The 16,834-nt window shown below is 38.5% G+C and overlaps 1 protein-coding gene across 11 annotated transcripts in view; it reads left to right on the top strand.

The window, feature by feature from the left end:
* Positions 1–16,834, top strand: part of GRIP1 (glutamate receptor interacting protein 1) — a 718,500-nt gene that overhangs the window by 562,861 nt on the left and 138,805 nt on the right. For 10 of the 11 annotated variants that reach the window (XM_066369047.1, XM_066369049.1, XM_066369055.1 and 7 more), the window contains 3 exons: positions 890–973; positions 6,439–6,514; positions 9,126–9,271. In XM_066369047.1, the coding sequence (XP_066225144.1) occupies positions 890–973; positions 6,439–6,514; positions 9,126–9,271 (306 nt within the window). The remainder of the gene's footprint in view (positions 1–889; positions 974–6,438; positions 6,515–9,125; positions 9,272–16,834) is intronic. The other variant, XM_066369051.1, reaches the window with a different exon arrangement.

Raw genomic sequence — 16,834 nt, 5'->3', positions numbered from 1 at the left:
ATTCAATACAAGGATCTAAGACCATCAAATTCTACAGTTTGCATACTTTTCTGTCTCTATGACTAAAGCCATTTTTATATCCAAAAAGATAATATATTAATTCTTGGAATTCTTTTGTTTTTAATTCAGTGATAGTGTACTATATATCGGAATTATTTGCCAGTCTCTTGAACACAGTCTTACAGAATTAGGTTTAATGACAATACCTTCATACAAGTTATAATCTAATTAAAGATCACAACAGGCAAACACAACATAAGCATGACGATATCAAGTAAAATTGAACAGATATTTATTCTGTTAGTCAATAGTAATATTCTGAACATACTTTTATTTTCCCTCCAAGTTTCATTTGCATGGCTGATGTCTTTAATTGCTTTGCACCATGTCAGAATATCTATGTGTATCAGCCTAACCCGTTAATGGCAGTTGGAGAATAATAATTTTTTTTTCCTTTGCTAGTTGCAAATATATATATATATAAATACATTGTTTCATAAGTTTTCCAAAAATCATATTGCTTTTGCATTTCACAAAGAAAAAACCATTCTATTAATCGTATAAAGATCGTCTCTCTTGTTATATAAAGTTTACACAATGTGAATATTACCCTGGACCTAGAAACTGGTTTCACAAGAGAAAAGGAAATACCTGTGACTTTGATTCCACTTGAACCTACATGTCACTTTTGCAGATGACTGTTTTATGCTATTTGTATGTCATTACAATTATTTTTTCTAACATTTTCTTTGAAAATAAATTATTGCTGTTTTATCACTCAAAACAAGAATCATTCACAAGAGGAATCCGCAATATTTTATGCCACATCAAAAAATAAAAATATTATTATGATTTAAGGCTTTTATTTTCCTCTTTTTTCTGCACTCAGCTCTCCAAGGATCGAGTGTTATTTTCCGAACGGTGGAGGTCACGTTACATAAAGAAGGCAATACCTTTGGTTTTGTAATACGCGGTAGGTAACCATTAGAAAGTGTGAACCATCAGATGTTCTTGGGGAATTTGTCAGTGAAATATTGGGAGTGAACTAGAAAGTCATTCTTAAAAACACTGATGTTTTCAGCACTTAAATTCACCATATAATATTTGTACCCACTCTTTTATTCCTTTTTATTGCATATATAGGGGTGAAACTGATTGACAAAATTATACAGGTTTTAAGTGTACAGTCTATAATACATCATCTGTATATTGTAGTGTGTGTTCACCACCCCAGTCAAGTCTCCCTCCATCACCATTTACCCCCATACCCTCCTCCACCTCACTCTTCCCACTTCCCCTGGCAATCACCACACTGTTGTCCCCATCCGTGAGTTTCTCTCCCTCTTTTGCTCTTTTGCTCAATTCCTCCACCCCCCACCCAGCCCCCAACACCCCCACACAGCTGTCGGCCTGCTCTCTGTCTATGAGTCTGTCTTTATTTTGCTTGGTAGTTCATTTTCTTTAAAGAAATAAAGCAATCAGTAGGAATCAAAGTGGAATCCAAATAACCTGGCTTTATTTTCAGTCTGTTAATGCACAGCAAGGAGTCACTGTCTGTAAACTTTGTCTATTCACAGTCCTCCTACTTAATTTGCCACTGTTCAGCATGTCTTTACCTTCCCTTTGTACTTTTCTGTGTCACTGAGTCAAAAATGTTGATGAATGATGATTGCCCGAGGCGAGGGGATGGGAAGATGAGCAAAAAAGAAGCAGAATAAGAAGAACTTCCAATTATAAAATAAATGTCACAGGGATGAAGTGTACGGCATAGGATATATAGTCAATAATATTATAATAACTTTGGTGACAGATCGTTACTGAACTTTATCATGGTGATCGATTTGTTAGGTATATGAATGTTGAATAACTATGTTGTACACTTGAAACTAATATAATATTGCACAGTAGCTATACTTTAATTTAAAATTTTTAAAAAGATAAACAAAAAATTTAAAATGTTATTTTTGCCATAAATTTCTGAGTTTATTATATAAATAAAGATTGTTGTTTCCCTTGGGGGGAAAAAAAGTTGATGAGTATGGCTTGATTTGATTTAATACACTAGGATTAAGCAACTTTTATTTTCCTGAAATACATTTTATTATTGTAGCTTTCTAAAAATGAATTGCAGATAATCTAATCCCTTGGGCACCTATGTACACCAGCTCAACTCATCTTATTATGGGACGAGATGACAATAATAATGAAGATTTTGAATGACTCCAGCTTGTCTTGAAAACCATTAATTCTGAGCTGTAATTCTGGCTTTTAATACTCTTCTCATTAGCAGTTTTTATCCCTTACATCTACACAGACATGAACAATTCATAATTCCTGTGTGAAAGTGAGGTTAAATAGGTAACTATGTAGCATCTGGAATTTTTTAAGATTTTATACTTCTTGGATTTTGTGTTTTGTTGTTGTTGTTGTTTTTTGTCTATTATATGTTGTATTTCACCAGTCAAAGTTCTACCCTAATTATTAAAACATTAATTAAAATTAAGTATCTTAATAATATACAAACATCAAGGAATAAAAGAGATGTGTTCATTTAGACTTGTCTTAAGTGACTGAGCTTTAAGCATTAGATTTTATTCTCTGGCGATCTTTTAGCAAATCAATCAATCAAATATTTATTAAAAATATGTCAACATGGCCCTGGCCAGTTGGCTCAGTGGTAGAGCATCAGCCTGGCATGCAGAAGTCCCGGGTTCAATTCCCGGCCAGGGCACACAGGAGAAGCGCCCATTTGCTTCTCCACCCCACCCCCTCTCCTTCCTCTCTGTCTCTCTCTTCCCCTCCCACAGCCGAGGCTCCATTGGAGCAAAGATGGCCCGGGCGCTGGGGATGGCTTCTTGGCCTCTGCCCCAGGCGCTAGAGTGGCTCTGGTCGCAACAGAGTGACGCCCGGAGGGGCAGAGCATCGCCCCCTGGTGGGCAGAGTGTCACCCCCTGGTGGGCGTGCCAGGTGGATCCCGGTCGGGCGCATGCGGGAGTCTGACTGTCTCTCCCCGTTTCCAGCTTCAGAAAAATACAAAAAAGAAAAAAAAAATATGTCAACATGTCAGCGTAGGGCCAAATACAGCACCCCTATCTACAGTAAATTACAGTTCCAGGGAATTTAAGACATAAGTTGATAAACTGCCCAAATGAGTGGTAGGAAAAATGGGCAACGAGGAACTCACTGAATGGTTTAGACCCGTAGTTATTACACTTTTCTGACCAGGTCCCATTTTTAAATGAAGCAATATGATCAATTCACCTTAATCATTTACCTTAACCATTTCCAAATTTCTGTGTAAAATAACTTGATGACTATAATGAAAAGTCAGTGTACAAGTAATTTTGGCATGAGGCTGTATATACAAATTTGTTTTTGCAATATAGGTATGAAAGAGAGGCGCTGAATCACATGCCTACAAGCCTAATTATTGGAAAGCTGCAGTAAGAGTACTGCTGTTTCAACTATTTATCACTAGTTGCTGTATGGTTAATCAATAACCAATCAAATTGCTAATGAAAAAGCTAAACCAACAGTAATTTAGCATTAAGAACTGAAAAAAAAATGTAATTGAAATCCACAACCACCTCAAGACAACTGATGATACAATATTAACAAAATGTTCTTCCCACAATTTGCAGGAATTTCAAATGTATGTTAGTGTGTGCATGCATAGTAAGAGTTTTTTAATATGAGCCTGGAATACTGCCTGGTATGTCGTCAGCACTTAATAAATAAATGACTAAGTAATTGAATATTGCCTTGATTTGTATAGACATAAGACTTCTTAGTATAATACTGATTCTGAAACCTCAGTAACAATGAATCCATTATAGTTTATGAGTAACACATTTTTTGTAGGCTTTAATAACTCCCTTAGCACATTGGTTGAACATAAAAGTTTATGGACTTTTGCACAATTTTTCAGTGAGAATCAAATAAAGAACTTATACTTTTAGATCAGTTTAAGGTCTATCTGGAGGGTCTTCCTCGCTCAAAGGGTGGCTACCATCTATCCCTTAAGAATCATTGGTTCATCACAAAACGACTTGCAGAATGAGAAAGTACTGTGGGCAAATGTTATCATGGCAGATTATACTGTACATTACAGTGGCATACATACTGAGCTAAACTTAGATCAATGGAGACTACAAGGACATTCAGAAAGGAGAAGATTTTGCAAATGGAGCATTTTTTTCTTAACCATTTAGAATGAATGGGTCTTAGGACAGTAAAACTGGCTTTTAGCTATTGAATGGAAATTACATTTCTAATGGCATGTCACAAGTTCTACACCTTGACTCACCCAACAAGAGAACCTTGCATCGATAGAATGAAAAGTGATGTTCTGACCTATATCTTGGAGAGTTAAATTTTAGTTCGTTCTGTTGCCAGCAAGCTAAGGGAGTTAGTTTGGGCTAACAAGAAAATCACACTTCTGTAAATTACTTTTCACTTTGGGCAAGGAGACTTTATCTAGTCATTCTAAGCTGTAAAATTGTAGGTGGATGTACTCATCTAACATGTGGAGCCCTGTAATGCCAGTGACCAAGGCCAGGCAGGTCCACATTGGACTCGGGCAGATGGTAGAGAAACTGAGGAGCTGGAAAGTTTAGGGCTGTTCCCTTTTAGAGTCTCACAATGGCGGACAAGCAAACCGGCAGGAGAAAAACTGCTTCTCAGGCAAACGAACAACAAAAACAGCTCCTCACCATGGCAGGCCAGCGATCCGCAATCCGCAATCCACCCTGAGGGCAAGCACCTGTAGCCTTACCTAGATTATACACACATGGCGCTGCCATGTGCTCACACATTAATCAGGCAAAGTGCAAGTGAGTAAGCCAAATGCAGCTGTTTTCCAAATAAGCCTGATATTCAGATTTGGTTTGCACTGTGGCCCTGCCTGGCCTTGATATTTTTACAAAGACATCCTAGGCATGCAATGCTAATGTGCAGCCAGGACTGAGACTATCCCTGGTCTCTGAGTGGTTCCTGTTATTTCTTTGCATCCCCAAACTTCTAGAACCTAAGCAAACCACTAAATTTGGTTATTATTTCAAATACTGATAAAATGTCATAGATCGTGAAATTTAGCACTAGCTCTCTGCACTTTAGCATGCATTCACTGTTGTATATTTAAATTTAGACCTCCAAGTCAAAATTATGGAAAGGTTTCTTTATGTCCTCAGCCTCTACCTTTTTTCTAAAGCAATATGCCTCCTGGGGAAAGCAAACCTATCTTTCTATGATCACCTTGTAAATGAGACATGACATAATAGTACTTTCCTCTTAGGCCAGGTTCTGTAAGCTGACCTCCCTACCTGTATGTGCCGAGTTTGGGAAATGTTAGTCTGCTCTACCAGGCGAATGTTGAGTAATGACTACTTGACAGTAACATTCATATTAATAGAGACTGGAGAACTAGAGACCACCCAAAGGGACAGCCAGGGTGGTGATATGCAAGGAGGTCGGGTCACATGCAGAACAGTTAAGAAACTGGAAATGCTCAGCCTTAAGAAGATGAGTCTTAGCAGGTGCATAATCAGTTTTCAACCTTCAAAAACTATTTCTTGTGGAAGAGAGTACAGTATACATTTTTATTTCACTGTTCTAGATAACAGAACAGAAGTGAGTAGATGGAAGTTGAAGGGAGACAGATGTAAGCTGAATGCTAGGAAGAACCGTCTGGGTTTCCGTCCATATGTGGAATGGGCTGCCTCCAGTCTAACAAGCAAAACACCTGGTGGATCTCAGATGGGTACAGGGGGAGCGAAGATTAAACAAGTTGTACAAAGGGGTCCTGGGTAAAAAAGATAATTTATAATAAACTACCTTCTTTCTCAAAAGCATCTATGTTTCTAAAAATTCTTAAAGAAAAAATTTTATGCTAAGTTAAAATTCCCACTTAAGCCTTGAAATTGGCTTGACATAGTCTGCCAAATTTGCCCCCCAAATTTTGACCATGACAAGTTAATAGAGGCCCCTTTAGCCAATTGAATCTTTTCATTTTTTTTAATATTTGGATTTCTTTCTTTGATGTTAATGTTTTCTTCCTAATATCAGGTTGTAGACCTACTCACCTGTATAATAGTCCAGGTTATTAGCACCAGGTATATCCATCAGCACTTTGTTTATAACTGGCAGCTGTTCTAATTGGACTAGTACTGGTTATAATTAGTCGACACTCTTGTCACTCTAGTTCAATAATTTATATGTCACATGTTATTACAGTTATATATTTATTGAGAAGTGAAGGAATGATGACTTCAAAAGATATATTCTATATAAAATGAATACGATTTTTGAGGCTGTTATGTGCCAGAGGAAAACTTTGCCTGTTTTCCTCCACACGCCAACCTAATATAGCTCAGTTTCTCAGCTGGTGTTTTGTGAGTGAAGATTTTTAGTGAAAAAAGCTGTGTTTCTTTTCTTTGCCAGGGGGAGCGCATGATGATAGAAATAAATCTCGTCCCATCGTGATAACATGTGTTCGTCCTGGAGGGCCTGCTGACAGGTAAACTTCATCTTTCTGTGTCACTATCCAAACTGATTAAATAAAGCTTCAGGACTTTGGCATAGAAGTTGACGAGTTATAAAATTCATAGTAAAAGATGGATATTAACTAAGTAGGTTAGAATGTGGAAACTTCAATAGTTTAGGCTGTGGAATCAAAAGGAAGGTTGGACTCTAGACTCAACACTTACTACCCTAGCTTTGGCAAGTGACTTAACAGTTCTGAGCTCAGTTTTCTCCACCGCAAAATGTAAATAATAGCTGTCATCACGTTTTAGCAAAGGTTGGAGGTGTATGGTGTATCACGAGGGTCTTATCCTACCATAGATGTGTAAGAAGAGGCAGCTGGCACTTCTAGAGCAGGCACTTGAAATGCATCAGCTCTGACTGCTAATCTCCCTGACCTGGTGTCTGATTCTTACTATTATCAACATCTTTGTCATTGTTATCATCACCTTAGGATGATGATTATGTTTGTCAGAATGGAACTAAATTTTAATAAAACAGAAGGAATATTGTTGGCCTCCAGAGCTTTCTTTTCCAGGGTAATTTGAATATATGAAGGACAGCTCTTTCAGAGTTCATATCAAAAACCTCGGGGAAGGGGTTCTAGGTTAATTCACAACTGAGATACCTCAAGCAATACTTCTTTGGATTAATTTCCACAGTAGGCGTTGACCCCACAATGATAGGGAAACACAACTCCTCCCACTGGATACTGCGAAAGAATAGGAGGCAGGTGCGTGACTGCTGGCTGCACTCTGTTCCAGCCCAGGATAAATGTTGAAAACCTTTTCTTAAGCAATAGAAACAGGAACAATAATAAATACTACTTATAGAGCACGTACTCTGTGCCAGAAACTATGCGAAGTGTTAGGTGGACATTATATTCGTTTATCCTCACAGCCGCCCACAAAATAAAGTGTGTATTGTTATCTACGTTTACAAGATAACAAAATTGAGGCCCATGATGGTTAACTGACTTGCCAGCTAGTACATCGAAGACCTAGCGTAGGAATTCAGGTTTATTTTCCTTCAAAGCTCAGACTGTGAGCTCACATTGCTTTTCAAAAATTAATATTTCAGTCTGACCTGTGGTGGTGCAGTGGATGAAGAGTCATTCTGGAATGCTGAGGTCACTGGTTCAAAACCCAAAGCTTGCCTGGTCAAGACACATATGAGAAGCAACTTCAAGAGGATGCTTCCTGCTCCTCCTTCCTGCCTTTCTCTCACTCTCCTCTCTCTAAAATCCATAAATAAAATCTTTTAAAAATTAATATAAAAATAAAGCCTTTAAAGAGCCTGGTTTCTCACCTGTGCTAAAGTATATGTGCCTTTCCGGAGGCCAACAGAAAGCCGGATGTTCTGGGAGACACTGCCTTGTCCCCTCTCATGCTTTAACACTTAAGAGTGAGAGTTGAAAGAGACGTCAGAAGCAGGCTACTAGTTTGTGAGCAACATATTACCAAATTCACATCGGACTAAGGAAATCTGAGAATTTCAGACAAAAATTTAGAGTCAAAACATTCAAAGTCATCTAGCTGAAAGTGTTTAAGAGATCATTTCTATCCTTACCCAATGCTACACTTGTAATCCCTCACTAGATATGTTTTCACCTGTGAGGCTCCCTGAGGCAGGAGGGCTATAATCTGGAAGCCGGGCCAGGGCGGTGTCACGAAGGTCCTGAGGCATCTTCTCCCAATGCCTTGCTTGAGTCAGTGCTCACAGCAGGGAGAATCGCACTTGCCTGGTGTGGGGAAAACAGCTGTGTTAGGCTTTCTCACTGGCTTACCAGCTGCAAGCACTTTGTCTGAATAGTGCGTGAGCACGTGGTAGCAGCACGTGTGTATGGCCTATGGAAGGCTACAGGTGCCTTCCCTTGGGGGCGATTCTCCAAGATTTCTCTCCCATCACTGTGAGATGTGGTTTTCCTGATCCCTTGCCCTTCACTGCGAAAAGCAGATTTTCCTTTGTTTATTCACTCACCTGTCTTCGTGAGCCTCCAATAAATGGGTATGGCCTGATGTTTTCTGGCTCTGCAGTTCCTACCGTCTGCCCAGATTGAATGCAAACCACCTGGCCTCAACCACCAGCATTACACCTGACTTTTCCAGTGATTGTGACACTGAATCAATTTAATGATTGCCAAGTGGCTGGATAAATCAGTAGGAAACTGTACAGACTAGGGATATTTTTCACCAGCATTGCCTATCCTGCTTGGGTTCACTTCTAATAAATTGAATGGAACGAGCCAGCTCTTTTGCTCACTTGACTTTGGGAAAATAGGTGACTGCTAGTTTCTGGACTCTAATAAATCAATTTTAGACATATAGACAAAAATCTAGATGAGAGACATGTGCCTTTATTACTTTAGGACCCCTAGAGTTAATTGTGGGTAACTTAGTTATTTGCTAATGTGTATAAATTTGCAGCAATTTTCTGTTTCGGTTACCTGTGTACTCTCCTACTGTCACACTTGATGCTTAAAAGGAAATGCAAATGAGGCGACTGGCAGAACGTCATTGTGAAAGAATCACTTTAACGAAGTGAATATTAATACTAAGTCCCATTATGCTGAATTAATAGAGACTATTCCTTTCTTCTCCCTCCAGAGAGGGCACAATCAAAGCCGGCGATAGATTGCTCAGTGTGGATGGAATTCGACTTCTTGGAACCACACATGCCGAAGCCATGAGTATTCTTAAACAGTGTGGACAAGAAGCAACGCTGCTGATAGAATACGATGTCTCAGTAATGGGTATGTCCGAGTCCTGAGGCTATGACCTCTAAGCTTTAGGACATGTCACCATCTATCCCTGGTAAACCACTTTGTACTAAGAATGAACTGTTATGTCCTCTTGCAGCAGACAGAATTTCATCAATACTGTATCATTACTCTGTTTGGGTTCAGGAAGAGGTGAGTGGTACTTTTCAGCAATTTAGAGCGATGTGTCAGTTGGCTCTATAATAAGGTCTCATACTGTCAGTGTTTCACCTAGCAATCGCATTTATATGTGGATTACCCTTTGGCAGGAAAGTATTTTTGCCTTCCAAAGCACAAAAACAGTATTATTAACTTGGGGGATATTTTTCCTTTTACTACAGAGACTGGGAACAGTAGGGATTTCTTTCCTTCTTGTAACTTCACAATATGAAGCCAAATAATCAGAATTAGTGGAAATTACTATTTTTTCATTAGATTTAGGGACAAAGAAAGGAAATGGACATGTAAATATCATATATTCAAATCAGAAGTTGAGAGCACTCTTCTTTTTCTCAGTAATGATTCCAATAGAAAGTAAGTCTATTTCTACCCTCACAACTATAGTAAAACTTGGAAGATAATTTCATGTGACTTTCTTTTTTCATTTTATTTTTTTTCTGAAATGAAAAATGGGGAGGCAGAGAGACAGACTCCCCCATGCGCCTGACCGGGATCCACCCAGCATGCTCACCAGGGGGCGATGCTTGGCCTATCTGGGTCATTGCTCAGTTGCAACCGGAGCCATTCTAGCACCTGAGGCAAAGGCCATGGAGCCATCCTCAGCACCTGGGCCAACTTTGCTTCAATGGAGCCTTGGCCATGGAATGGGAAGAGATAGAGAGGAAGGAGAGGGGGAGGGGTGGAGAAGCAGATGGGTACTTGTCCTGTGTGTCCTGGCTGGAAATCAAACCCAGGATTTCCACACACCAGGCCAACGCTCTACCATTGAGCCAGCCAGCCAGGGCTCATGTGATTCCTAATTGTTAAGAAAGGGCCAATGATTTATGTCATGTTGGCTAAGTCAGAAAACTTAGGAGAGAATACATTGGAACCTGAAATTGAAACTTAAATCATATTGTTAGTACTTCTTACAATTATCAAGCTTGATTAAGTGGCCTGACTTCACTTTTTTTTTTCTACAGAGACAGAAAGAGAGTCAGAGAGAGGAATAGATAGGGAAAGACAGACAGGAACGAAGAGAGATGAGAAGCATCAATCATTAATTTTTCGTTGCAACACCTTAGTTGTTCATTGATTGCTTTCTCATATGTGCCTTGACTGGGGGGCTACAGCAGACCGAGTAACCCCTTGCTCGAGCCAGTGACCTTGGGTCCAAGCTGGTGAGCTTTGCTCAAACCAGATGAGCCCGCGCTCAAGCTGGCGACCTCGGGGTCTCGAACCTGGGTCCTTCGCATCCCAGTCCGATGCTCTATCCACTGCGCCACTGCCTGGTCAGGCCACCAACAAGTTTTATACTGGTGCCAATATAGCACAGAAAAAGAGATGTGTTCTATAACTACACACTCCTTTATTTCCCACTCTGTATGATTCATGTAGAACAGGTTGCTTGAAAGTATTTTTAATCTGCCTACTCATATGAAATGTCTTAGAACTGTGGTTCTCAAACTTTTTGAAGTCAGGCACATTTAAAATCCTACAAATAATTGTAGGTGCAATATATACAAATTTCTGAGAAATATGTTATAATAATTAAGTCAAATATTAAAGAAAAAAATATAAAGTCCAAGCATGCTTTTATGGTAATTAAACAAAATAAATATGACAAAATTAAATTTATTCTGACATTAAAAAGCACTTTATGTTATACATTTTGAGTTATGCTTTTCAGAATTCATATAAAAGAGGGGTTAAAATAAAAAAACCAACTAAAAAGTTATCTTTTTATATGTATAGATACATTCTTAGTAAGATTTGGTAAATTCGGCAGGTCCTGGCACAAATGTGTTAATTTTTTTCATTCTTGTTTTTATGAGAAACATGAGCCTGATGTATCCTAGCCATTTCTTCAACATTTGGGCATATATTTGAAAGGCAGTCTCTTATTTCCTTGTCAATTCATTGAAGAATTCCTCTCTTTTTACTCTTAATTGTGTTGAGGGTAGAAAATCCTAATTCACATAAATAGGATGTTGAAAATTGTAATAAAATGTTCAAAGCTTTTTTAGATATTGCCACATAGTCTTCTTTTATAGACATCCAAAAGGCTTCAAGAGACAATTCCTTATGTTTAATCATCAATCCACAATCAGTGAATATAGCTGCCAGTTCTTCTTCTTCTGTTAATGTTAAACCAAAAGCACTTGAAGCTTCCATGAATGGGTTTCTAATCCAATTGTATTGTTCAGTGTTAAGTGATGGAAAGAGCTATGAATTAAATTCTTCCCATCAGCCTTCAAGTCCTATTTTATTTACACTTAACTTTGCTTACTTCCAGAATTGGATTCTTCAATATCATGCTTCTTTTTGAGAAATCTATCTATCTTATTTGGGTTTATTTATCCAAAAATAATATAATGATGTGTTAATAATAAATATAATAATGATGTGTTAACAAAAATAGTGATATTTCCATAATGAAATGGTATAATAGAGTAACTATATTTATTTTTATATCTAGGCACATGCCGTGAACCAGCGCAGCTAGTAATTCCAGGTCCCGAGTGGGAGTGGTGCAGAATTAAGAAAATACGGGGTTGGGAGGGCCCTGTAATTGCTGCTGGCAAGAACAAAGTGCACCCAAAAACCACACCTTGCTTTATTTATAAGGCAAAGTGGGCCATTAGCAAATCAATGAGATCTTTGATCATGTTTCCAAGGCAACCCAAGAATTTTATCAAGTGCAGAAAATCCCCACCATAAATATCATCTTAACTTTACACCAAAGAAAGGATAGAAGAAACTTGCCTCCAGTCTTTCCCGGGAACGTGGAGGGTACTGTAAACAATCCAGCACCACAGCTTAACAGCCTTTTGCAACCTAATCACACAAGTAAGGTGGGGGGTTGGGCAGACTGCCAGCTTACAGCCAATTCCTCACACCTCTGTCCTCCAAAGATCTAAACTCCAAAAACACTGTTGGTTTTTTGATCCCCAACAGACACATATTTCTCTGGAATACCATAGGGTGCACCTGGAAATTTTCTAGGGCACACCAGTGCACCCTGGCACACACTTTGAGAACCACTGTCTTAGAAAGATATGAGGTTTCCTAAAAGGCTTAAAGTGTGAGACTTATGGAGTTCCTAGCAGCATAAATAGGACAATATTCCCTTATCATGGAAAGTTCGGGAGTAAATGAATTTTCTTCCTTCATTCTTCCTTTGTCTTGTCTTCCATTTCTCTTTCTTTTCTTTTTCTTTTGTTAGATGGTGTTTGAATTAGATTTTTATTTTAGCTAGATGACTTGGCTTCTACTATTAATTTGGGCCATGATACTTATTTCCCCGTGCCTTACTTACCTTATTTATTAAATGGAGGCTAGTAATACCTATTTTAAAGGCAGTAATGAAGATAAAATAACATTATACAAGTAAATATATTTTAAATGTCAGTACAATGTATTAACATTAAAAATTGAAACAGATGTTTGACATATTTAACTTATTCATTCAGTCTGAAAGTATTTATTGAAGACAGGACAGGTAAGCTAAAATCTGGAGGCTTAGAAAGAACCAGCTCACAAACTGAAGACAATTGTTTGTACAACCTGCAACCCCTATCAGAGAGCCCCAAGGTCCCCCATAGGACTGGGAAGCACTTCAGGGAAGGTCCTCCCCCATCTAGTTATTGCTGGTCAGAAGGGAATACATAAAGAATACAGAAATGAATGAAGACCTGTATCATGTTTTTAGATGGGAGAGAGGAAAAGAGAGAAAGACGCATCAACTCATTGTCCCACTTAGTTGTGCACCCACTGACTGCTTCTCATATGTGCCCTGACTGGGGTTCAAACTGGCACCCTTGGGATCAAGCCAGTGACCCCAAATCAAGCTGACAATCCTGGGATTAGACCAGGGGCCTCGACACTCCTTGACAATGCTCTACTCACTGTGCCACCGGCCAAACTAGATGGGAAGTCTTAATATCTGAAAAATGTTTTAATCCCTGAAATGTATCAATAAATTAATTCTTTTCAAAATCTCAAAAGGATCTTGAAGGTTGGGGACCTTAATAAACTGTTTCTAAAATATAGATGGAGTAAGAAAGGTTGGAGGGGAAAACAGCAAAATGTTTTTGAAACAAAATGAAAGCAGAGAGCCTTGTTCTAAACCAGTGGTTCTCAACCTGTGGGTCGAGACCCCAGCGGGGGTCGACCGACCAAAACACAGGGGTCGCCTAAAGCCATTGAAAAATACATATTTATTATACAATATATTTTAAATAAAATATGTATTGGAAAATACTTATTTATTATACAATACATTTTAAAATAAAATATGTATTTCCGATGGCTTTAGGTGACCCCTGTATTTTGGTCGTTTGACCCCTGCCGGGGTCGCGACCCACAGGTTGAGAACCACTGTTCTAAACAATATTAAGACTTATGCTAAAATTGTGCCATTAAGTGTATGTAATATTAATGTGAGATAAAGACACCAACAGAAGAGAATGGAGCAGCCAAAAACAGACCACTGCAGACAGAGAAACAGAGGGGTAGTCTTGTATCAGTGGGCAAAAGTTGAACTAGTCAGGAAATGATGCTGAGTCAATTAGCCACATGGGGCAAAGTCAATTAAATTCCTACTTCATATCACACCCCAAAATAAATTCTGTATTTATGTAACCATTTCCCAATCGACTGGTATTATAAATAACTTGGATGAATATCCTTTTATCCAAATCTTTGTCCATATTTTTAATTTCAATAAATCAAAGAATATATTATTTCTTTTTAAAATATCTGAAAAATTTCAAATGATCTTCCAGAGAGGTTGTTCTGCAGGGTGGGTCAAAAGTAGGTTTACAGTTTTTCATATGAAAAATAACAATAATTAATAAGTAATAATGCAAGAATAAATGCTGTGTTTCACAAAAAACTGTAAATCTACTTTGCCTCACCTGTATTTTCTATTACTACCTGCACTGTTTTAAGTATACCTCTCTCACTAGAGCTTGGCAACACTGAGTATTATTAATTTTAATCATTCTGATGTTAAGTGAAAGTTGCGTTTATATTTTAATTTACTTTTATAAAAAATTTCTACGGCCCTGGCCGGTTGGCCCAGTGATAGAGTGTCGGCCTGGCGTGCAGGAGTCCCGGGTTTGATTCCAGGCCAGGGCACACAGGAGAAGCGCCCATCTGCTTCTCCAACCCTCCCCCTCTCCTTCCTCTCTATCTCTTTCTTCCTCTCCCACAGCCAAGTCTCCATCGGAGCAAAAAGTTGGCCCCAGCATTGAGGATGGCTCCATGGCCTCTGCCTCAGGTGCTAGAATGGCTCTGGTTGCAACAGAGCAATGCCCCAGCTGAGCAGGGCATCGCCCCCTGGTGGGCGTGCCGGGTGGATCCCGGTCGGGCGCATGCGGGAGTCTGTCTGACTGCCTCCCCGTTTCCATCTTCAGAAAAATACAAAAAAAAAAAAAGTAAATAAAAAAATTTCTAGCACAAGTGAATATTTTTTTCATATGAACACGAGTCATTTTCATTTTCCACTGTCTGCTTATGTCCTTTATTCATTTTTCTTTTGGACGTACCCTTAGTTCTTTTCTCAGATTGGTTTGTATAAACTAGTTATAAATTAAGGACATTAGTCCTTATCCGTTTTTTGTAAAAACTTTTCTCTGTCGAACTCTTTGCATATTATTTGTTTTCCTTTGGTTTTGCTTTTTTTTTTTGGGGGGGGGGGGGTCTAAGATTTTTCCTAGAATTTAAATCATATTTTTCTAAATTGTTACCAATGTACCTGGATCAGTTAATAAAGATTCTATCACATGCCCACTGATTTTTTATTTTTAAAATCAGATGATTGATTTTTTAAATATGCTAGAGTCTAGCAGCTAGACTCTACATCTGGGCCCGTTGTGTTTATCGCTGTAGCTCATTTCACACCAGAATTCAGGAGAGTACTTTAGAAGTCAGCATAAGGGCTCTGATTGCCATAAAAGAACACATGTTTATTTTTTGAAAAATTATTTATCTATATACTACACTTGTATTATTCTAAGTCTAAGCTTTAACTTTATAAAGCAAATGGCCAAACTTTGATTTGGAGTTTTTAAGTTTCTTTTCTCTCTTTTCTTCTTTTTGCCACTCTTTTACTTATTTGTTAACTCTTTTTCTTTCTCTCAACTTTATTTCTTTTCCTAATTTAGAAATTAAATTTACTGGACTGACATTGGTCCATAGGAACCCATAGGTTTGAGGTGTACATCTTCATAGCATGTGAACTCTTCATTGCGTTGTGTGTCCATCACCCAAAGTCAGACCACTTTTTATCACCATATACTTAACCCACTTTACTGTCCTCCTCCTGACCCGCCTCCAGCTGGTAACCACTTCACTTTTATCCATGTCCATGAGTCTCAGTCTTATATCCCACCTATATGTCAAATCTTACAGTTCTTAGCTTTTTCTGATTTACTTATTTCACTTAGCATAATATTCCCTAGGTCCATCCATGTTGTTGAAAATGTCAACATATCATCATTTCTTATGGCTGAGTAGTAATCCACTGTATATATGTATCACATCTTCTTTATCCAGTCCTCTACTGAGGAACACTTGGGTTGTTTCCATGTCTTGGCCACCATGAATGCTGCTGTGATGAACATGGGGGTTCATATATCTTTGCATATAGATGCTTGAGCTTTTTCATCTCTCACTCTATACCTCACTGTCTCCCTTTCTTCCTTCTTCCCTTTCCAGCCACCCAATTCTTTTTTACTCTCTGCTCTCAGCTTCTCACTTGTCCATGCTTTTCTGTATTCTAATTGCCTTGAGTTTTTCTAGCATTCCCCTGTAGTCGCACTCCTTTTTCTCTGTTTGCTCTTCCTAGCTTATCCCCCTTCCTGCTTTCCTAACTTAGGTTATACAGGATTAGTTATAAGGGAGGTCAAATAATTGAGAATGACAGTCTGAGGAACGGGAAGTAAAAGTGGTGCCTTAGAAAACTGGAATATGAGATACTTTCAATTAGGATTGTTGTTCATCAAATATTAACCTTTCTTTTTATAACAAAAACACATTTTCCTCTTTTTTTGCAACTCCTGGAATTTTTTTTTCTCAAAAAGAGTAAAATGAGCTCTCTCTACAGTACAGCCTACTAGTCATGCTGAGAGGCTAATTACCATTTCTTTCAAACTCTTTCGAAGTCACATTCCCATTAAAAATAGTTTACCACTCTTATTTTCTCAAGTGGTTACTAAAACCACTATGTTAAAAAGGAGTTTGAAGTTTCAAGCAAGCTCCATGGAGAGCAAGAGTGTCGTAACCACTTCCCCATCCATCTGAGCACCAGTGATACATGTGGTTGCAAATACAGACTCGTTGCCATCCCAGTTCCACTCAGATATCCAGGTGATAATCTCTCCAAGCGTTAGT

This window comes from Saccopteryx leptura, chromosome 2 (assembly GCF_036850995.1).
Source record: "Saccopteryx leptura isolate mSacLep1 chromosome 2, mSacLep1_pri_phased_curated, whole genome shotgun sequence".
Classification (NCBI taxonomy): Eukaryota; Metazoa; Chordata; class Mammalia; order Chiroptera; family Emballonuridae; genus Saccopteryx; species Saccopteryx leptura.
The sequence above is the reverse complement of the archived record's forward strand: the minus strand, read 5'-3'. Positions and strand labels throughout refer to the sequence as shown.